The sequence below is a fragment of the Salvelinus fontinalis genome, chromosome 26 (assembly GCF_029448725.1).
Source record: "Salvelinus fontinalis isolate EN_2023a chromosome 26, ASM2944872v1, whole genome shotgun sequence".
Classification (NCBI taxonomy): Eukaryota; Metazoa; Chordata; class Actinopteri; order Salmoniformes; family Salmonidae; genus Salvelinus; species Salvelinus fontinalis.
This window is the reverse complement of record NC_074690.1, coordinates 36513515-36537244: the sequence shown is the minus strand read 5'-3', so window position 1 is coordinate 36537244 and position 23730 is coordinate 36513515. Positions and strand designations below refer to the sequence as shown.

The 23730-nt window shown below is 45.9% G+C and overlaps 3 protein-coding genes across 7 annotated transcripts in view; 1 reads left to right on the top strand and 2 right to left on the bottom strand.

Annotated features, from left to right (window-relative positions):
• The window catches only part of LOC129824208 (angiopoietin-related protein 1-like), a 54248-nt gene that overhangs the window by 26956 nt on the left and 3562 nt on the right, over positions 1 to 23730 (bottom strand). The gene's annotated exons all lie outside the window — the stretch shown is intronic.
• On the top strand, positions 1064 to 19219 carry LOC129824210 (transcriptional adapter 1-like). 5 transcript variants are annotated; one of them, XR_008754727.1, is made up of 6 exons: positions 1068 to 1215; positions 5162 to 5227; positions 5319 to 5656; positions 5855 to 6007; positions 16740 to 16876; positions 17090 to 17178. XR_008754727.1 is itself a non-coding variant. In XM_055883683.1 (5 exons), exons 1-5 carry the CDS (start codon positions 1206 to 1208, stop codon positions 15737 to 15739), a joined length of 594 nt encoding a protein of 197 aa, XP_055739658.1. In that variant the 5' UTR covers positions 1064 to 1205; the 3' UTR covers positions 15740 to 17181. The 5 variants fall into 5 exon arrangements, 4 of the variants coding, with proteins under 4 accessions (XP_055739658.1, XP_055739657.1, XP_055739656.1 ...); XM_055883683.1 differs by having other exon boundaries at positions 1064 to 1215; positions 15713 to 17181; XM_055883682.1 differs by lacking the exons at positions 16740 to 16876; positions 17090 to 17178 and adding an exon at positions 13709 to 14385 and having other exon boundaries at positions 1064 to 1215.
• Positions 21635 to 23537, bottom strand: LOC129824209 (transcription factor Jun-like). The gene has a single exon (XM_055883679.1). It carries the CDS (start codon positions 23114 to 23116, stop codon positions 22169 to 22171), a length of 948 nt encoding a protein of 315 aa, XP_055739654.1. The 5' UTR covers positions 23117 to 23537; the 3' UTR covers positions 21635 to 22168.

Sequence of the window (23730 nt, the reverse complement as noted above, 5' to 3'; positions counted from 1 at the left end):
AAGTGGTGCGTGCATATGGTTTCACCCCCTTTGCTATGAAGCCCCTAAATAAGATCTGGTGCAGCCAATTACCTTCAGAAGTCACATAATTAATTAAGTAAAGTCCACCCGTGTGCAATCTAAGTGTCACATGATCTGTCACATGATCTCAGTATATATACACCTGTTCTGAAAGGCCCCAGAGTCTGCAACATCGTTAAGCAAGGGGCACCACCAAGCAAGCGGCACCATGAAGACCAAGGACAAAGTTGTGGAGATGTACAGATCAGGGTTGGGTTACAAAAAAATATCTGAAACTTTGATAATCCTCACGGAGGACCATTAAATCCATTATTAAAAAATGAAAGAATAATGCACCACAACAAACATGCCAAGAGAGGCCCGCCCACCAAAACTCACGGACCAGGCAAGGAGGGCATGAATCAGAGGCAACAAAGAGACCAAAGATAATCCTGAAGGAGCTGTAAAACTCCACCGTGGAGATTGGAGTATCTGTCCATAGAACCACTTTAAGCCATACACTCCACTGAGTTGGGCTTTACGGAAGAGTGGCCATAGAAAAACATTGCTTGAAGAAAAAAATAAGCAAATACGTTTGTTCGCCAAAAGACATATGGGAGACTCCCCAAACAAGAAGGTACTCTGGTCAGAAGACTAAAATTGAGCTTTTTTGCCATCAAGGAAAACGCTATGTCTGGCACAAACCCAACACCTCTCATCTCATACCCACGAAGAGTTCAGGCTGTAATCGCTGCCAAGGTGCTTCTTAATACATTTGATTTTAATACATTTGATTTCTAACACATTTGCTAAAATGTCTAAAAACCTGTTTTTGCTTTGTAGGGTATTGTGTGTAGATTGATGAGGGGAAAAACTAAGGTAAGGTAACAAAATGTGGAAAAGGTCAAGGGGTCTGAATACTTCCTGAATGCACTGTTATTATATAATACACAGTACTGTCTGAGGCATGTGTGCTCTCTGCTGGCAAGAAATGGTAATTGCAGAAGTGTGTTTGTGTGTATTCCAAGTTCATAGGTGGCGCTGTTATACCTTTTGCTGATGCACACACTTCCGATAACAGAAAAAGAAGATGCAGCCAAGGCGCGGAATGATTACGTCCAACACTTGTATAGACGTCGTTATGCCAGCCCATGCTATTGAGCTTGAAATTGCCAAGAAACATTTAACTGAAACAATTGGTGATAATGTCAAACAGTAAGTAAGCAACCATTGGTTGATTTGACGTTGTCCTTACACTTATTATTATTTTATTTTTTTACATTCCTATTTCGAAAGTTGTTTTAATCGGCCACAAATGGATAGCTAAAACTAGCTCTCTGCCAATGGCTATGTAGTATCTAGCTAGGTAAAGCCTGTAGCTCGTTTCCCAGTCGGTATTATGGGTGCGTTCGTAAATTCACTCTGGCTATCTGCTCGATTTTAGAGCTTCTTGCCTGAGTGTGCAAGAGTGCAGAATAACCGATGCATTTCCGAACGCGCAACACCCGTTTAATATGACCGGTGTCTGTAAATCTCAGCCAAAAAAGTAATTAAAATTGTTGCCATGAAAAGCAGCCTAACCAGCTCCGTTAGGGTGAGTGAAATGATCAGAGTGAGGTGTTCTCTTATTTGTGTCTGGAAGTAACTAGCAAACTAGCCAACTTTATTTAGCTTGGGTGCTTTTAAATGATTATTTTGTACATTTAACCTTTATTTAACTAGGCAAGTCAGTTAAGAACAAGAACTTATTTACAATGATGGCCAAACCCAAATGACGCTGGGCTAATTGTGCACCGCCCTATGGGACTCCCAATCACTACCGGATGTGATACAGCCTGGATTCGAACCAGGGACTGTAGTGACGCCTCTTGCACTGAGATACAGTGCCTTAGACCACTGTGCCATTCGGGAGCTCAAAACGGCTTTATTGCCGTTTTGAGGTAAGAACGCACGGATCAACTCGGCCAGAGCGTCCAGGGTGCCCTCTGAATGCTCCGAGAGTGAACCTCTGAATTTACTAACGGGCAATCTGACAATGCTCTCAATTTACGAACGCCCAGAGTGCAGTTTGGCACTCCAGAGGGAATTTACCAACAAACCCATAGGTAAAACATCACGACCCCGCCTGCCTGTGGGGAAAACAACCTGTGGTTACCTAGGTTACCCCATTGGCTCTTTTTACAAATGCAATTTTCTTGTCTGCTTGTTTTAGCCAATTACTGTTCAAAACTACTTTTATAAAGTATATGTGTAATGACTTTGTTGTTCTCATTGAAAGCAAGTCTAAAGTTTGGTTTACAGTCCGTCTATCGACATGTCTGTAGACAATTGTCATAGCTACATTATGAACATTCTTTTGTCTAACGTCAAACTTGTATTGTCGATATGAAAAAATAGTAACATCAAACAACGGCCCGGTGCTCCAAACAGCATACTTTATTTTAACACCAATAAAAAATTGACGACAAAGTTGGCTCTTTTACACTGGAGGTCAACTGAAAATGTTTGTTTTCACCAATTTGTGGTCGATGGGAATGAATTTTTATTACGTGAATATCGACTCGGCAGTACACGGTTCTCGCATATAAACAAACAAATAAAAACTGTTGGGCGTTACAGATCCATATATGGTAATGGTTTAATTGCATATAAGCCTACTGCAGCTCTGATTGGTTATGCCTAATGTAACAGTTTAACTTTAGTCCGTCCCCTCGCGCGAACCAGGGACCCTCTGCACACAGACAAGTTACCCATCGCCCCACAAAAGCCACTACTTCAAGGTCTCAGAGCAAGTGACGTCACCGATTGAAAGGCTATTAGTGCGCACCACCGCTAACTAGCTAGCCATTTCACATCCGTTACACTAACTCGTACCTATCAATGCAATACAATCCTACTCTGAAGCGTTCTGCCTAAAACAAAATATTTTGCATAGTTCGTTTTGTTTCGGTATGTTGCATTGAAAGTGGCTAACATTGCATTGATTCGATCACAATTCCCATAGTAAAGGGAAATGTTCATAGTGTGAGTGAAAATTTGAGTGAAGTTCAATGTCGTGCTTCTCTATGCGGGCTGATATTTCTTCTGGGTGGCATTCCCGGGGATCTGCGAGCCTGCAGGTTAGAGGTAACATTGCCCGAGACCCGATCTGGGACCTGAGCGGGTCAGGATCCAGAATTATAAATAGTGTCTCTGGTCTGGGTCAGATTTGATATGATCGTCTCGGGCTTTGTGATGGCCACTCCTATAACTTGACTTTGTTGTCCTTAAGCCATTTTGCCACAACTTTGGAAGTATGCTTGGGGTCATTGTCCATTTGGAAGACCCATTTGCGACCAAGCTGCAACTTCCTGACTGATGTCTTGAGATGTTGCTTCAATATATCCACTTAATTTTCCTTCCTTATGATGCCATCTATTTTGTGAACTGCACCAGTCCCTCCTGCGGCAAAGCACCCCCACAACATCATGCTGCCACCCCGTGCTTCACGGTTGGGATGGTGTTCTTCGGCTTGCAAGCCTCCCCCTTTTTCCTCCAAACATAATAATGGTCATTATGGCCATGCAGTTCTATATTTGTTTCATCAGGCCAGAGGACATTTCTCCAAAAAGTATAATCTTTGTCCCCATGTGCAAACCGTAGTCTGGCTTTTTTTGTGGAGGTTTTGGAGCAGTGTCTTCTTGCTTGCTGAGCGGCCTTTCAGGTTATGTCGATATAGAACTCGTTTTACTGTGGATAGATACTTTGTACCTGTTTCCTCCAGCATCTTCACACGGTCCTTTGCTGTTCTGGGATTGATTTGCACTCTTCGCACCAAAGTACGTTCATCTCTAGGAGACAGAACGCGTCTCCTTCCTGAGCAGTATGACGGCTGTGTGGTCCCATGGTGTTTATACTTGCGTACTATTGTTTGTACGGATGAACGTGGTACCTTCCGGTGTTTGGAAACTGTGCCCAAGGATGAACCAGACTTGTGGAGGTCTGGTTCATCCTTTCTTCGGGGGTCTTGGCTGATTTATTTTGTTGATTTTCCCATGATGTCAAGCAAAGAGGCACTGCGTTTGAAGGTAGGCCTTGAAATACATCCACAGGTACACCTCCAATTTACTCAAATGATGTCAATTAGCCTATCAGAAGCTTCTAAAGCCATGACATAATTTTCTGGAATTTTCCAAGCTGTTTAAAGGTACAGTCAACTTAGTGTATGTAAACGTCTGACCCACTGGAATTGTGATACAGTGAAATAATTTAAACAATTGTTGGAAAAATGACTTGTATCATACACAAAATAGATGTCCTAACCGACTTGCCAAGTTTCTTAACAAGAAATTTGTGGAGTGGTTGAAAAACGAGTTTTATTGACTCCAACCTAAGTGTAAGTAAACTTCCGTCTTAAACTGTATATATTGGGTCAGGGTTGGAGAGGCCAAGGTGCATTTCGGAAAAGGCTGTTTTGAAGCCCTCCGCCTCCATCTAGGCACTCCCCCACTGATGTGAAAACTATTTTGGAAGCTATAAAAATGCATTTCTTAATGTCTACATTTTTGCCTTATTTATTCTTTTACAGACACACCTTAATGCATACTTTTATATTATATGAGCTAAATTTTATTGAAAAAATATTTAAAAACTTTAAGTATAATTTTTGGAAAGTTCTAATATTATTGCCCCCAAAACCTGTAATGACATGTAATTTTGTACTTGAAACATTTTAATTGAAATTCCTATGGAGGACTGCTTCTGGGGAGTGACAATATGGGTGACCTGGGGCTTCAAAGCCTCTCACTGACCAATACATAGTATCAGCAATCAAGGGTTTATAAACCTAGCTCTGGTCCATGCCAGCGACTTGCATCTTTCCATTCATCCCCCATCAAATTTATTTTAGTGACTGGCTTCAATATACTTTAATTACTCACCAAAGTTAAGATGTTACTAGAGTTTTGATTTAACTTTTCACTGAATTCTTCAGTTGTCCGTTCTCCAAAATATGAAATGAGAGCAGTTTGTTTACAGCCACTAGCCATGCACATGCGTCCGATTAGCACTACGAGCTGCACACCTGACACAAGCGCATGTACCAGAGCTAGTTTGCTCAGTGCAAAAAAATTAAGAATTTTAATAAAATTCTCCCTATTTTTTTTTTCTTTCTCTCTCTCAGTTCATGTCCACAATGACTTTCTCCTGGCCATTCTCACGCGTTGTCAGATAATCGTCTCCACACCAGGTAGGTTTTCCATCGAATATATCAATATCGATGGATACCACACATCTGTATGTTGACCACAAACCTGACTGCAACCCATTCCCTTTTCCAGAGGGTGCTGGATCTTTGCTGTGTGCAGGTAGCTCAGCTTCCAAGCCTGGCAAGCCTGCCAAAGGAAAAAATAAGTTCTCCTTCAGACAGAAGAGTTGTTCTGTGTGTGACCTGTTGCGTGTCCAGCATCGTTTCCAGCCCCAGAACCCTCTGAGTGCGGCCCAGGCCTTCAGCCTGCAGGAGGTTGGGAGTGAGGAGGAGGAGCTGAGACTTAGTGCCCACACCCTGTTGCTGCCAACCCGGGGCCAGCTGGAGGCCCGCATGATGGTCACCGCTTTTGAGCTGGGCCTGGACAACGTCACGGAGGACGCCGTCAGTACCATGGTCCACGCAGTGGAGGTATGTGTGTGTGTTTTTATGGGATACTAGTATAAGATATGAGAAGGGTTGTAAGATTGTTTTTCATGTAGCACAGGTTACTTTATGCTTTGAGACAGGCTTTGTACACCTTCCAACAGCCAGTTGTATCAGTCCACTCAGGATTTCCCCCCTTCATACACACACTTCACTCACCCGTCGTTCCCTCCACTACCACAGAGCCACCTGAAGGACATGCTGACTGCTGTGGTGTCCAAGAGGAAGGCCTACCGGCTGCGTGATGGACACTTCCCCTACGCCTTCGGCAGTGATGTCACCCCCCCAGCCCTACTTGAAGAACAGCCTGGCAGCCTACCACATTGTCACAGATTGGTAATGAGGTTAATTGTCTGTCTGCAGCGTTCAGCTGCCTTAAATCAACTAGAAAAATGTTCAACAAAGTATCAAATGTTATTTATCACATGCGCCAAATACAACCGGTATAGGTAGAACTTATAGTGAAATGCTTACTTACAAGCCCTTACATTTTTTTATTTAACCTTTATTTATCTAGGCAAAATAACAATAGCGAGGCTATATACATGTGGTACCGGTACAGAGTCAATGTGCAGGGGCACCGGTTAGTCGAGGTAATATTTACATGTAGGTAGCGTTAGTGACTATTCATAGATAATAAACAGAGAATAGCAGCAGTGTAAAAGAGGGGCCTGAGTAGCCCTTGATTCTTTTTTCAGGAGTATTATGGCATGGGGGTAGAAGGTTTTTGGACCTAGACTTGGTGCTCCGGTACAGCTTGCTGTGCGGTAGCGGAGAGACCAGTCTATGACTAGGGTGGCTGGAGTCTTTAACAATTTTTAGGGCCTTTCTCTGACACCGCCTGGTATAGAGCTACTGGATGGCAGGAAGCTTGGCCACAGTGATGTACTGGGCCATACGCACTACCCTCTGTAGTGCCTTGCTGTCAGAGGCCGAGCAGTTGCCACAACAGGCAGTGATGCAACCAGTCAGGATGCTGTCGATGGTGCAGCTGTGGAACCTTTTGAGGATCTGAGGACCCATGCCAAATCTTTTCAGTCTCCTGAGGGTTAATAGGCTTTGTCGTGCCGTCTTCACGACTGTCTTAATGTGTTTGGACCATGATAGTTTGTTGCTGATGTGGACACCAAGGAACTTGAAGCTCTTTCCCTGACATCTGACTCCATGTCAGGGAAATTGCTGTAGAATGAGTTCTGTTCCACTCGGAGACAAAATTTCAACGGCTATAGAAACTAGAGACTGTTTTCTATCCAATAATAATAATAATAATATGCATATTGTACGAGCAAGAATTGAGTAGGTAGCCGTTTAAAAATTACACGATTTCCAGAAAAAGTGACAACAGCACCCCCTATCCTAAAGAGGTTTTAAGGAGCAGTTCTCTCTCTGTGGGTCTAACCCCAAGAAGTTCTGGAGAATAAACCCTCCTCACAGCTGCCCATGTCCCTTAATGTTGATGTGGTTGTTACTGACAAGAAGCACATGGCTGAGCTCTTTAATCACCACTTCATTAAGTCAGGATTCCTATTTGTGGGCCTCCCGGGTGGCGCAGTGGTCTAGGGCACTGCATCGCAGTGCTAACTGCGCCACCAGAGTCTCTGGGTTCGCGCCCATGCTCTGTCGCATCCGGCCGCGACCGGGAGGTCCGTGGGGCGACGCACAATTGGGCTAGCGTCGTCCGGGTTAGGGAGGGTTTGGCCGGTAGGGATATCCTTGTCTCATCGCGCTCCAGCGACTCCTGTGGCGGGCCGGGCGCAGTGCGCGCTAACCAAGGGGGCCAGGTGCACAGTGTTTCCTCCGACACATTGGTGCGGCTGGCTTCCGGGTTGGAGGCGCGCTGTGTTAAAGAAGCAGTGCGGCTTGGTTGGGTTGTGCTTCGGAGGACGCATGGCTTTCGACCTTCGTCTCTCCCGAGCCCGTACGGGAGTTGTAGCGATGAGACAAGATAGTAATTACTAGCGATTAGATACCACAAATTGGGGAGAAAAGGGGATAAAAAAAATTAAAAAGAAAGAAAAAAAAGAAAAGGCTCCTATTTGTCTCAGCCATGCCTCCTTGCCCGTCCAACATTTCCTCATCTCCCACCCCTTCTATTGCGACTATCCCCGACATTTCTCCCTGCAGGCAGTCACTGAGTCCGAGGTGCTAAAGGAGCTCCTTAAACTTGACCCCCAAAAAACATCAGGGTCAGATGGTTTAGACCCTTTCTTCTTTTAGGTTGCTGCCCCTATCATTGCCAAGCCTATCTCTAACCTTTTTAACATGTCTCTCCTTTCTGGGGAGGTTCCCATTGCTTGGAAGGCAGCCACAGTTTATCCTTTATTTAAAGTGGGAGATCAAGCTGATCCTAACTAGAGGTCAACCAATTAATCGGAATTGACGATCAATTAGGGCCGATTTCAAGTTTTCATAACAATCGGAAATCTGTATTTTTGGACGCCGATTTTTTTAAATATTTTTATTTTACACATTTTATTTAACTAGGCAAGTCAGTTAAGAACAAATTCTTATTTTCAATGACGGCCTAGGAACAGTGGTTTTAACTGCCTTCTTCAGAGGCAGAACGACAGATTTTTACCTTGTCAGCTCAGGGATTCAATCTTGCAACCTTACGGTTAATTAGTCCAACGCTCTAACCACCTGCCTCACGAGGAGCCTGTCTGTTACGCGAATGCAGTAAGAAGCCAAGGTAAGTTGCTAGCTAGCACTAAACTTATCTTATAAAAAACAATCAATCAATCATAATCACTAGTTATAACTACACATGGTTGATGATGTAACTAGTTTATGTAGCGTGCCCTGCGTTGCATATAATCGATGCGGTGCACATTCGCGAAAAAGGACTGTCGTTGCTCCAACGTGTACCTAACCATAAACATCAATGCCTTAAAATCAATACACAGAAGTATATATTTTTAAACCTGCATATTTAGCTAAAAGAAATCCAGGTTAGCAGGCAACATTAACCAGGTGAAATTGTCACTTCTCTTGCGTTCATTGCACGCAGAGTCAGGGTATATGCAACAGTTTGGGCCGCCTGGCTCATTGCGAACTAATTTGCCAGAATTTTACGCAATTATGACATAACATTGAAGGTTGTTCAATGTAACAGGAATATTTAGACTTATGGATGCCACCCGTTAGATAAAATACGGAACTGTTCCGTATTTCACTGAAAGAAGAAACGTTTTGTTTTCGAGATGATAGTTTCCGGATTCGACTATATTAATGACCTAAGGCTCGTAGTTCTGTGTGTTATAATTAAGTCTATGATTGACTGATAGAGCAGTCTGACTGAGCGATGGTAGGCACCAGCAGGCTCGTAAGCATTCATTCAAACAGCACTTTAGTGCGTTATGCCAGCAACTCTTCGCAATGCTTCAAGCATTGCGCTGTTAATGACTTCAAGCCTATCAACTCCCGAGATTAGGCTGGTGTAACCGATGTGAAATGGCTAGCTAGTTAGCGGGGTGCGCGCTAATAGCGTTTCAAACGTCACTCGCTCTGAGACTTGGAGTAGTTGTTCCCTTTGCTCTGCATGGGTGACGCTGCTTTGAGGGTGGCTGTTGTCGATGAGTTCCTGGTTCGAGCCCAGGTAGCGGCGAGGAGAGGGATGGAAGCTATACTCTAAAGTGCCTATAAGAACATCCAATAGTTGTCACGACTTCAACCGAGGCAGGCTCTCCTTCCCGTTCGGGTGGCGTTCGGCGGTCGTCGTCACCAGCCTACTAGCTGCCACTGACTCTTTTTCCTCCCCCCTCCTTATGTGTTTATTTGTTACACCTGTGTTCAGTTAAGTGGGTAATTAGTATGGCTTTATTTGTCAGCCAGCCCGTAGGCGTCTTTGTGCGGGATTGTTACTTTGTATACCTTTTGGATTTCGGGAGTGGAGATTATATTTGTGGACTGGGATTGTTGCTCGTGTCGTTGGACCGTATTGTATGTTCACCCAGTTCGTCCGTGTTGGACATTTGTGTTGGACTGTTGGGGATTAAAAGGACTCAACTTATTGAAGCTCTGCTGTCTCCTGCGTTTGACTTCGCACCCCCCCGACACCCAGGTCATTACAGAATCCCGCAACCATCATGGAGTCAGCAGGAGCAGCAGCCCCCCCTCTCCCATCGATGGAGGAACGGGTTCTCCACCACACCACCGTCCTCCATCGAATCGGATCCGCCATGGACCAGATGATGGAGAGAATGGAGCGATGGGAGAGGAGTGGGCTCCTCTCTCCACCTTCAGCTCCCCTTCCTCAGGACTCTTCATCCCCCGGCTCCAGCGCGCTCCGTCTTACGCTCCCGAGGGATTATGATGGAGCGGCGGCAGGGTGCCAGGGGTTTTTACTCCAGCTGGAGCTATACCTGGCCACTGTTCGCCCTACTCCCTCGGGAGCGGAGAGGGTGAGTGTCCTCGTCTCCTGCCTAACGGGTCGTGCTCTGGAGTGGGCCAACGCAGTCTGGAATGGCCCGGACTCAGCGAAGGAGCACTACCCAGAGTTTACCCGTCGCTTTCGTGCCGTGTTCGACCACCCCCCAGAGGGCCGAGCGGCGGGTGAGAGACTGTTTCATCTTAGGCAGGAGAAGAGGAGCGCACAGGATTTCGCGCTGGAGTTCCGGACCTTAGCCGCGGGATCAGGGTGGAACGACAGGGCCCTTATTGACCACTACCGGTGTAGTCTCCGGGAGGACGTCCGCAGGGAGCTAGCGTGTCGGGACATCGCTGTTTCTTTGGATGAGCTCATCGACATGTCCATCCGACTGGACAATCTGCTGGCTGCCCGCGGGCGTTCGGAGAGGGTCCTGTGCGTTCCACCACCCAGCGCCCCGGCTCCCATCCCAATGGAGTTGGGAGGGGCCGCGCCTAGGGGTACCGGAGGAGGAGGCCTCCCCTGCACCAGCTGTGGTCGGAGAGGACACACGGCCGATCGGTGCTGGGGGGGTCTGTCTGGGAGTCGAGATGTCAGGCGGAACGCTTCTCGATCACCCCAGGTGAGTCAGCACCAAACTCACTCAGAACCCCCTGTTGGTCACATGTTTGTCTCAATTTTTTTCCCTTTATTTTCCCCTCTTCCCAGCATAGGGCACTAGTAGATTCAGGTGCAGCTGGGAACTTTATGGATCGCGGACTCGCCCGAGAGTTGGGCGTTCTGCTTGTGCCGATAGATTCTCCCTTTCCCGTGCACTCCCTAGATAGCCGGCCATTAGGGTCAGGGGTGGTCAGGGAGGCCACAGTTCCCCTGGACATGGTGACGCAGGGGAATCATAGGGAACGTATCAGTCTCTTTATTATTGATTCGCCTGCGTTTCCAGTGGTGCTGGGTACTCCCTGGTTGGCCCGGCACAATCCCAATATTTCGTGGAGACAGGGGGTTCTCCAGGGGTGGTCAGAGGAGTGTTCTGGAAGGTGTCTGGGAGTTTCCATTGGTGCCACGTCGGTGGAGAGTCCAGACCAGGGTTCCACGGTGCGCATTTCCCCCGAGTATGCCGATTTGGCAATCGCTTTCTGTAAAAAGAAAGCGACGAAATTACCACCACATCGACCGGGTAGGGATTGTGCGATAGATCTCCAGGTTAACGCTGCGCTTCCCAAGAGTCACGTGTACCCTTTGTCCCAAGAGGAGACGTTGGCTATGGAGACATATGTCGCGGAGTCTCTGGGACAGGGGTACATTCGGCCCTCCATCTCACCCGTCTCCTCGAGTTTCTTTTTTGTGAAGAAGAAGGAGGGAGGTTTGCGTCCGTGTATTGATTATAGAGGTCTAAATGCCATCACAGTGGGGTTTAGTTACCCACTACCTCTCATCGCTTCGGCGGTGGAATCATTTCACGGAGCGCAGTTCTTTACAAAACTGGACCTCAGGAGCGCGTACAGTCTGGTGCGTATTCGGGAGGGGGACGAGTGGAAAACCGCATTTAGTACCACATCGGGCCATTATGAGTACTGCGTCATGCCGTATGGGTTAAAGAATGCTCCAGCTGTTTTCCAATCCTTTGTAGACGACATTCTCAGGGACCTGCACGTGCAGGGGGTAGTTGTGTATATCGATGATATTCTGATCTACTCAACTACTCAAGCCGCGCATGTATCTCTGGTGCGCAAAGTGCTTGGCAGACTGCTGGAGCATGACCTATACGTCAAGGCTGAGAAGTGTGTGTTCTCCAAACAAGCCGTCTCCTTCCTGGGTTATCGCATTTCCACCTCGGGGGTGGTGGTGGAGAGTGACCGCATAAAGGCCGTGCGTAATTGGCCGACTCCAACCACGGTGAAAGAGGTGCAGCGGTTTTTGGGTTTTGCCAATTACTACCGGAGATTTATCCGGGGTTTTGGTCAGGTGGCGGCTCCCATTACCTCACTGCTAAAGGGGGGCCCGGTGCGGTTGCGGTGGTCAGCGGCGGCGGACGGAGCTTTCAACAGGTTGAAGGCTCTGTTCACGGATGCTCCCGTGTTGGCGCATCCGGATCCCTCTTTGGCATTCATAGTGGAGGTGGACGCGTCCGAGGCTGGGGTGGGTGCCGTGCTATCACAGCGCTCGGGTACGCCACCAAAACTCCGCCCCTGCGCTTTCTTCTCTAGTAAGCTCAGTGCAGCGGAGCGTAACTATGATGTGGGGGATCGGGAGTTGTTAGCGGTGGTCAGGGCTCTGAAGGTGTGGAGACACTGGCTTGAGGGGGCTAAACACCCCTTTCTCATCTGGACCGACCACCAGAATCTGGAGTATATTCGGGCAGCTCGGAGACTGAACCCGCGTCAGGCAAGGTGGGCCATGTTTTTCACCCGGTTTAGGTTCACGTTGTCCTACAGACCCGGCTCCCAAAACGTAAAGGCTGACGCACTGTCTCGCCTTTACGACACGGAGGATAGGACCACCGAGCCCACTCCCATCATCCCCGCCTCGAGGCTGATAGCGCCGGTGGTATGGGAGGTGGACTCGGACATCGAGCGGGCGTTACGGGCGGAACCCGCGCCTCCTCAGTGCCCGGCGGGCCGTAAGTACGTACCGCTTGGTGTTCGGGACCGACTGATTCGGTGGGCTCATGTCCTGCCCTCCTCGGGTCACCCTGGGGTGACGAGGACAGTGGGGAGCCTTCGGGGAAGGTATTGGTGGCCTACCTTAGCTCGGGACGTTAGGGTTTATGTCTCCTCCTGTTCGGTATGCGCTCAGAGTAAGGCTCCTAGGCACCTTCCTAGAGGGAAGTTGCAACCCCTCCCCGTTCCACAACGGCCATGGTCTCATCTGTCCGTGGACTTCCTGACCGATCTCCCCCCTTCTCAGGGAAACACCACGGTTCTGGTAATTGTGGATCGGTTTTCTAAGTCCTGTCGTCTCCTCCCGTTGCCTGGTATCCCTACTGCCCTACAGACTGCGGAGGCCTTATTCACTCACGTATTCCGGCACTACGGGGTGCCGGAGGACATCGTTTCTGATCGGGGCCCCCAGTTCACGTCCCGAGTATGGAGGGCGTTCATGGAGCGTCTGGGGGTCACGGTCAGTTTGACTTCCGGTTTTCACCCCGAGAGTAATGGGCAGGTGGAGAGAGTGAACCAGGAGGTGGGTAGGTTTCTGCGGTCCTATTGCCAGGACCGGCCAGGGGAGTGGGCGAGATACATTCCCTGGGCCGAGATGGCCCAGAACTCACTACGCCACTCCTCTACTAATATGTCCCCCTTTCAGTGTGTGTTGGGGTACCAGCCGGTCCTGGCACCATGGCATCCGAGCCAGACCGAGGCTCCTGCGGTGGAGGAGTGGGTGCAGCGCTCCAAAGAGACCTGGACGTCTGTCCAGGAGTCCCTTCAACAAGCTACTAGGAGGCAGAAGAGGAGCGCTGACCGCCACCGCAGTGAGGCTCCCGTGTTTGTACCGGGGGAGAGGGTCTGGCTCTCGACCCGAAACCTACCCCTCCGCTTGCCCTGCCGGAAGCTGAGGCCGCAGTGTGTAGGGCCCTTCAAAGTCCTGAGGAGAATAAACGAGGTGTGTTATCGATTAAAACTCCCTTCCTATTATCGTATTAACCCCTCGTTTCATGTGTCTCTCCTCAGGCCGGTGGTAGCTGGTCCCCTGCAGGACGGTGAGGTACCGGAGGTCCCTCCTCCCCCTCTGGACATCGAGGGGTCCCCGGCGTACACGATACGGGCTATTCTGGACTCGAGACGCTGGGTGAGGGGCCTGCAGTACCTCGTGGACTGGGAGGGGTACGGTCCGGAGGAGAGGTGCTGGGTACCGGTGGAGGACATTTTGGATCCATCTATGTTAAGGGATTTCCATCGCCTCCATCCGGATCGCCCCGCGCCTCGTCCTCCGGGTCGACCTCGAGGCTGGGGTCGGCGCGCTGCGGGAGCCGCGCGTCAGAGGGGGGGTACTGTCACGACTTCAACCGAGGCAGGCTCTCCTTCCCGTTCGGGTGGCGTTCGGCGGTCGTCGTCACCAGCCTACTAGCTGCCACACTCTTTTTCCTCCCCCCTCCTTATGTGTTTATTTGTTACACCTGTGTTCAGTTAAGTGGGTAATTAGTATGGCTTTATTTGTCAGCCAGCCCGTAGGCGTCTTTGTGCGGGATTGTTACTTTGTATACCTTTTGGATTTCGGGAGTGGAGATTATATTTGTGGACTGGGATTGTTGCTCGTGTCGTTGGACCGTATTGTATGTTCACCCAGTTCGTCCGTGTTGGACATTTGTGTTGGACTGTTGGGGATTAAAAGGACTCAACTTATTGAAGCTCTGCTGTCTCCTGCGTTTGACTTCGCACCCCCCCGACACCCAGGTCATTACAATAGTCAAAGGTATATGAAATACAAATCGTATAGAGAGAAATAGTCCTATAATTCCTATAATAACTACAACCTAAAACTTCTTACCTGGGAATATTGAAGACTCATGTTAAAAGGAACCACCAGCTTTCATATGATCTCATGTTCTGAGCAAGGAACTTAAACGTTAGCTTTCTTACATGGCACATATTTCACTTTTACTTTCTTCTCCAACACTTTGTTTTTGCATTATTTAAACCAAATTGAACATGTTTCATTATTTATTTGAGGCAAATTGATTTTATTGATGTATTATATTAAGTTAAAATAAGTGTTCATTCAGTATTGTTGTAATTGTCATTATTATAAATAAAAGGAAAAAGCTTTTTTTGGTCCTCCAATAATCGGTATCGGTGTTGAAAAATCATAATCGGTCGACCTCTAATCCTAACTGTTATAGGCCTATTTCTATTTTGCCCTGTTTATCAAAAGTGTTGAAAAACGTGTCAACAATCAACTGACAGGCTTTCTTGATGTCTATAGTATTGTCTCGGGTATGCAATCTGGTTTCTGCTCCGGTTATGGGTGTGTCACTGCAACCTTAAAGGTCCTCAATGATATCACCATTGCCCTTGATTCTAAGCAATATTGTGCTATTTTTATTGACTTGGCCAAAGATTTTGATACGGTAGACCATTCCATTCTTGTTGGCCGGCTAAGGAGTATTGGTGTCTCTGAGGGGTCTATGGCCTGGTTTGCTAACTACCTCTCTGAGTGCAGTGTATAAAGTCAGAAAATCTGATGTCTCAGCCACTGCCTGTCACCAAGGGAGTACCCCAAAGCTCAATCCTAGACCCCACGCTCTTCTCAATTTACATCAACAACATAGGTCAGGCAGTAGGAAGCTCTCTCATCCATTTATATTCAGATGATAGTCTTACACTCAGCTGGCCCCTCCCCAGATGTTGTGTTAAATGCTCTACAACACAGGTGTCAAACTCATTCCACGGGGGGCCTAGTGTCTGCGGGTTTTCGCTCCTCCCTTATACTTGATTGATGAATTAACATCACTAATTAGTTAGTAACTCCCCACACCTGGTTGTCTAGGGCTTTATTGAAAGGAAAAACCAAAAACCTGCAGACACTAGGCCCTCCGTGGAATGAGTTTGACACCCCTGCTCTACAACAAAGCTTTCTTAGTGTCCAACAAGCTTTCTCTGCCCTTAACCTTGTTCTGAACAGCTACAATATTAAGGTCATGTGATTTGGTAAGAAGAATGCTGCTCTTCCCAAAGGTATTGTTACTACCTCTGAGGGTATAATAGTTTGCAAGCCCTGCCACATCCGACGAGCACCGGAGCCGGTGTAGTACGGTTGTACGGTTCAATCTTAGTCCTGAATTGATGCTTTGCCTGTTTGATAGTTCGTTGGAGGGCATAGCGGGATTTCTTATATGCTTCTGGGTTAGAGTCCCGCTCCTTGAAAGCGGCAGCTCTTCCCTTTAGCTCAGTGTGGATGTTTCCTGTAATCCATGGCTTTTGGTTGGGGTATGTATGTACGTGTGCTCCTCAATGCCATCGGAAGAATCCCGGACCATATTCCAGTCTGCTAGCAAAACAGTCCTGTAGCTTAGCATCTACTTCATCTGACCACTTTCTTATTGACCAAGTCACTGGTACTTCCTGCTTTAGTTTTTGCTTGTAAGAAGGAATCGGGAGGATATAATTATGGTCAGATTTGCCAAATGGAGGGTGAGGGAGGGCTTTGTATGCATCTCTGTGTGTGGCGTAAAGGTGGTCTAGAGTTTTTATATTTTTTTTATTACCCCCCCCCCCCCCCCCCTCTGGTTGCACAACTACTTGTATCAATGAATTGCATAGAAACCAAAATGTAATTATTATGCTATTACCATTTTAATGAGTAACTATATGGTAAGCAGCGGACTGTAGAATAAAGTTTAACTGCTCTGTTCAAATGTAAATTCAAGCGTCAACTTAGAGTAATTTTATAGACTTCAGTTTTACCTTAAATGGTTGTTAGTTCAAACAGCATACTATACTTTAGGTACATGAAGCACCAGTAGTAGCAGTAAGGTGAGGTAGGAGAGCTGCCCGTACAGCACACTGCAAAAAGGATCACTTGGAGACTGGATAGAGGTCCATCTAAAATACTTTTAAATTTTTTATTTACACATTTAATTTGCAGTTTAAGGGCCAGGCAGAATTTCCCCTTACTAATAAATTACTTTTAGGCTCTTGCCATGCTCGTCTGTCTGTCTGTTCTGACTCTCTCTCCTCATCCGTACTCTGGCCCACCTCACAGTGTATCTCGTCTGGCCGGCCCGCCCCCTCCGCTATAACAAGACCATGCTGAGCAGCAGGCTGCTCTCCTATTGGCCTGTTCTGTTGAGTCTCCTTGCGCCCCTCCCTCCTATCAGCATGTTTGATCTCCTGGAACAGGTGAGAGAATCACCGCTTCAATCTGCCTTAGGTCACATGATTATACCTATAACAAAAAAACATTCTGACATTTGAATTGATTTGCTTTTTCAACTGCATTCAACAAACATTTTTCTCTCTAATAAAAAGGAAAGCTGAAAAGGTATTTGTGTCATTGTATGTGAAAGAAATCAACTCAAACGACTATATTGTTCATGTTTTTCCTTGACGTAGGTCCACCGAGGTGTGATGCCCTCTCACACCATGTATGCCCTGAACATGGACCGGATCCTGTCCCGGCTGTGGCATCCCGGTCATGAGGAACTGGAGCGGGACCATGTGCACCGCCAACGCCTCGCAGGGATGAATGGTCTGCTCGTCAGCTGAGACACACACAGACAGTCTGATGGATCGACAGGCAGATTGTGGTGGGGGTATGGCAGAGACAAATGGAGAGTTTAACAAACAGTGTTGAGGCATCCATATGGGCCCTAAACCCTGCCTTGAAGCAGAGCGAGAGGATGATATCGAAGACTGGATTTACACTCCACTACGTCTACTCCGTAGAGGCTCTGCAACCGCTTCGCCACGCACCACAACTTTGCACTAGTGTCAATAACGTTTTCGAACGCTTGGTAGAGTGCAAACCCAGCCTATGATGCACACAGTAGATCTGTGTTGAAGGCTCACAGAGCTGTGCTGTAATGAAAAGGAAGGAATGAAGGCCCAGTGTGGTGTGGTCACAGACAGCTTGTTATGGCACTAACATGTCTACACACGCGTGCACACACAGTGATATCTCTCCCATAGCCTCTCTGACCCTCCTTTAAATGCACCGTTAGTCATGTTAATACGTTTGAGGATGGGTGCATTTCTGACCTTCTGGTGGGTTTATTTTGTCTGTTAATTTGTTTGATAAAATAGTGTTACTTTTGTTGTATTTCCCACGCCTCTGTGTACAAATGTTGCAGCCCTATTATTGCGATATTGACATGCTCTTGTAGAGTTATGCCTGAGTAGTACACTTGGGTCCTTGTTCACTGTACTTTGTCAGAGCAATGCATGTATTAGTATGCATGCAAATATGTATGTGTGTGTATATATTGTTTATACATGTTTTACACCTGCTTAATATCAAAGTCCACTTGCTCAATAGTAATTACTCTAGTATTGTTGCCATATCTCATTGTTACCAATGACATCTATAGTGCCACCAACTGGTCTGGTGCAGCCATCTAAGGTTGCAGTGACTTTATGTTCACACAGCTTGTAAGGACATATACGTAAGGTTTACTTACCAAATTATAAGTTATGGTGCCATCTAGTGGTGTAGTGTGGCCGACTTTGAATGCAGCAACTAATCATTGTCAAATTCATTAGGCTAATTCATTGACTTCAGATTTGGTATATAGACTCAATCTGACTTAAAGTTCATGAAGATGTTTTAAGTATTATTAGCATAAGGACGTCCATTATAGCGATGATACGTTTCAAGTTGATAGGCTACTTTGGAGTGGCTTTACAGTGGTTTAAATGGACACGTCAAATCTGATTTTTGATTTGCTAACTCTGCCATCTTTTTACCAATCCCTTTAGCTTTTCACAAACTAAGTTAAGATGTAGCATGGGCCAACATTCCACATTTGGTGTCATGGTTCATGAGAAGATTTCTTTATTTTTTTGAATTTTTTCCACATGTGCTAATGTGCATCTACTGGTATAGTGTGGCCATCTTTGAATGCATCAATGTTATTTTCTCAAACTGTAGGGACTGTTTTGATGATTCAAAATACCACATTCTGAGTGTATCAGACTTTCAGTCCAGGTGAAGATTATTTTATGATTATTTTAATAAGCATTAGTCTTACATAGTCAAAGTGAATTGTTAACTTTTTAAGATATCAAAGCCAAACTTAACATGGTTCATCATGTTAATGTATTTGATGACCCTACAAAGTTGATAGGCCATTGTGGATTTACAAAGATTTTAAATGGACACGTAAAATCTGATTTCCTGATTTATCAATAACTCAGCCATCTCATCACCAATCCCTTAGTTTTTCTTGAACTAAGTTAAGAGATGGTATAATTTGGATTTATGATTCATGAGTAGTTTTTCAAAGATTTTCCAAAATGTCCAAGATGGAGGAAAATCTATCCTGAGGGACCGTATGGGTCCTTGAGGCAAATTTTTTCAGCATGAGGAAAGACCTTTCAAGTCTCTAGGTCAAACGGGGCAGCGGATATGAGGGTTTGAGATACTGATTATAACAGCACCACCTATAGGCCAATCTGTGCCATTATTTTTGACCAAGCTACTCATGGGTTCTAGTTTCTGTGTGCCAAATAAATACATTACCAATTTATGCTTGAGTTATTTAACCATGTCAATTGGGGGGAAGTATCTAAGAATAACAATAGGTTTCATAGCTTTGCTGTGAATCCCTTATAATAATAGTAAACAGTATGGCAGCATCATAAGTGGTGTGCAAGTGTAGGCGTGATAGGCCAATATACATGTAAACAGGACTAAAACATGACTGGTAGAAGGGACATATATAACTACTTATGGTAATATACTAATGGTATTATATACAGTGCATTTGGAAAGTATTCAGACCCCTCGACTTTTTCCACATTTTGTAACATTACAGCCTTATTAAAAAAAATATATATTTTTTTTTTAAATCCTCAGTCTACACACATTACCCCATATTGACAAAGTGAAAACAGGTTTTTAGATTTTTTTGCAAATATTACAATTTAAAAATATATATATTTTTTTTTAAGTATTCAGACCCTAGCTATGAGACTCGAAATTGAGCTCAGGGGCATCCTGTTTCCATTGATCATCCTTGATGTTTCTACAACTTGATTGGAGTGCACTGGCGGTAAATTCAATTGATTGGACATGATTTGGGAAGGCACACACCTGTCTATATAAGGTCTCACAGTTGACAGTGCATGCCAGAGCAAAACCAAGCCATGACGTCGAAGGAATTGTCGGTAGAGCTCAGAGACTGCATTGTGTTGAGGCTCAGATCTGGGGAAGAGTACCAAGAAAAAGATCCACAAGAATACAGTGGCCTTCATCACTTTTAAATGGAAGAAATTTGGAATCACCAAGACTCTTCCTAGAGCTGGCCAAACTGAGCAATCGGAGAAGGGCCTTGGTCAGGGAGGTGACCAAGAACCCGATGATCACTCTGACAGAGCTCCAGACTTTCTCTGTGGAGATGGGAGAACATTCCAGAAGGACAACCATCTCTGCAGTACTTCACCAATCAGGTCTTTATGTTAGAGTGGCTAGGCGGAAGCTACTCCTCAGTAAAAGGCACATGACAGCCCGCTTGGAATTTGCCAAAAGGCACCTAATGGACAGTGACCATGAGAAACAAGATTCTCTGGTTTGATGAAACCACGATTGAACTCTTTGGCCTAAATGCCAAGCGTCATATCTGGAGGAAACATAGCACCATCCCTACGGTGAAGCATGGTGGTGGCAGCATCATGCTGTGGGGATGTTTTTCAGCGGTAGGGACTGGGAGACTAGTCAGGATCGAGGGAAAGATGAACTGAGCTAAGTACGGAGAGATACTTGATTAAAAACCTGTTCCAGAGCATTCAGGACCTCAGACTGGGACGAAGGGTCACCTTCCAACAGGACAACGACCCTAAGCACACAGCCAAGACAACGCAGGGGTGCCTTTTGGAACAAGTCTCTGAATGTCCTTGAGTGGCCCAGGCAGAGCCTGGACTTGAACCTGATCGAACATATCTGGCTTTGCAGCGACGCTCCCTATCCAACCTGGCAGAACTTGAGAGGATCTGCAGAGAAGAATGGGAGAAACTCCCCAAATACAGGTGTGCCAAGCTTGTAGCGTCATACCCAAGAAGACTCGAGGCTGTAATCGCTGCCAAAGGTGCTTCAACAAAGTACTGAGTAAAGGGTCTGAATACTTATGTAAATGTGATATTCTTTTTATTTTTAATATAAATTTACGAAAAATGTATACAAACCTGTTTGTGCTTTGTCATTATGAGGTTGTGTGTGTAGATTGATTAGGGGGAAAAAACGAATACATTTTAGAATAAGGTTGTAACATAACAAAATGTCGGGGGAAAAGTCCAGGGGTCTTAAAACTTTCCAAATGCACTGTACATGTAAACAGGAGTAATAGTGACCAGTAGCAGTATGAATAGATACTTGGGAATGGCAATCAATAACCAATGGATAGCAGCATAGTGGTAATAATTTAAGCAGCAGTGTAGGTGTGAAGGGGGGCAGTAGTTGACACTATTGAACACATCTATTGAACACATTACAATATCTACACAAGACACCATTGAAGAATGTTTTTTTTCTCAGTCAAGTGAACTCGTTATCAAAGATATTTTAATTTATGTAGCACCTCAGCTCCTTAAAACACCAGTCGTAAGACTATTACTACCAACCAGCATTTACAACAGGAGACAGTATTTTAGACACACCCTGACCCACCGTCATAGAAAACGTAACTGCTCTCAGAGCTCTCTTGCCATATTTGGCTTGCTTGCTGCTCATTTCCGAAACGATGTCCAATCGTTGTCGAGGAGCACGGTCCCCTACCAAGCGATTACACTACACTGGAGTGACTCAATGGTCAGTCTGTCCCCATTTTACTGTTAACGAACATTAAATTAATTCACTGTTCATCCAAGAACGAACTATTCAACTTTTTTTCTGTGCCAATAAAAGCTATTTAAAACCCAATTCTTTATAATTATAACAAGACAATATTCTCAATTCATGACTTTTTATTCCACATTGTATTTGTCGTATATTTGTATTTTCTGAAGTGCTCAAAAGACAGGCATAAAAATAGTATTATGATAAACTATTCATTCAGGTCTAACATTTGTTTGAACCTTTTCACAAAATGGTATTAATGTAAATGTTAAGAAAGTAAGGCAGTTTTGTGTCAGTCCTAGTACACAAACACCTCTGGGTCAATCCTCGCACAAGGTGTGTCAATAAAGCAATGTCTCGTAACGTTATTGTGTTACATTGTACAACTTGTCGCTGGTGAGAAAACTCAGTGCTAGACTTGGTCTATATACATACTAGACAATGTCAGAACTCGTAATCGATCAACAGGCATTGCCACTGTTTGTTGGCCGTAGACACCACTAGCCTATTTATTCCACGAATACGTTTATTTTTCTTGTCGCCATTCTGTCAGGGCGCAAAGACGAAGAACACGCCCCTATAGGAGCTGCGTTTGGTCCCATAATGAAAAGTCTCTCACTCAAACCGCAATGTCTTATGGCTGTTCAGAACGCCTGGAGCTGCTGCGTCAATATGAGTTGGCACCCGCTGTTAACATGGTCCATGACCTTCTGTTTGAGCAGTGCCAGTTCGTCCCGGAGCACGTTGGCAGAAGAGACCAACTCTGTGTGTTGGGTCTTCAGGTTTTTGACCCTGTCCTCCAGCCTCGATATCCTCTCCAGCTTCCTTTTCCGGCATTTAGACGCGGCCACCCTGTTCCTCATGCGCTTTCTCTCGGCCTTTATCCTCTCCTGGTTCTCCATGTCGATAGGAGACATCGGAGGGGTATCGCCGCTCATCTCGGGCACCGTCTGGGGCTCCTCCTTGAATGGCTGTAGCCGTGGGTGCTGGGCTGGCAGCTGGGTCTCGATGTGGGTTTGGGACGGGACGGACGTATAACTGGCGGAGGAGTGTCTGTCGCCGGTAGGTGCCGACGCAGAGCTGACAGCCCGATTGAAAAGGCCCAAGTTTGTGTATTCCGGTGGCTCGGGGCGCACGGTGCAGCTGTAGGGTATAGGACTGTCCGACACAGTAGAGGCGGATGCCATGTCGGAAGTATTCGTCTGAGAGTCACAACTGCCATTAGGCATATGCTGTTGATAATGAAGCTCCGCGAGCGCCCTCACGAAACCCTCAGCAAAACCCTCTTGCTCGTCGGTGATGTTCTTGGGACAGAGGAACTGAGTTGGGGTCGGAGTCGTCAAACCATTGCAGGACTGGATGATGAGCCTTTCCAATTCCGGAGAGGCCAGTTTTAATAATCCCACATCAGGGGACGTCAGTATATCGATAGCTTTCGCCCGCAGATGAGGTTTAAACATTTTAGGGTCGTTGAGGTTCAGTGTCATACTCTGCTTCATACTATTCGGGTTAAACCCATGATATCCACCCACTGCGCCTTGCTGACCATTTACCGATTCGTCATAGAATGTAGCTTCCATCTTGGTGGGCATCAATTGACTGGTCTTTATCTCGAAGATAGTTGTTGGGAAAAAAATTAAAGCATCAAATGTTGAAATTGCAATAAACAATTTGGAGTGATAAACTGCAATCCGATGTCCTCAATCTTTTGACAGTGTTAGGACAAGTAGACTAATGTTCGAACCTCAAGTCGGAGGATAACTTTTGATGTCCTAAGTGGAAACTTTTCTTGAGGATTGATAAAAAGAAGAATAGTATCAAACAAAAAATATTCACTTCCTCAATCGATATGCGTCTTTGTTTCAATGAAGATTTTTTTTATTCGATTTGCCTACTGAAATTAGGCTTTTCTTTTCTAAGCAGATGCTGTATCTCACTCGATACAATGTACTTTCTAGCACTTCCAACGTGGAGACGAACTTTATCCACTTCTATGCTGCTGCTATACTGAAAATAACAATGATGTAATTTCTAAGGCTTCCTATTGGTTTGAGATGATGTGATGGGCGTTACTTTTTGTAATGACATGCACGTTGCGTTGACAACCAGCCATGTTCCCGCCTCCCGCAATGGTTGATGGGATTAGGTAATGCAGTAAAAGGAGCGGTGTCCTCTGGGATTACGTATTGTTTTTGAAAATATTGTT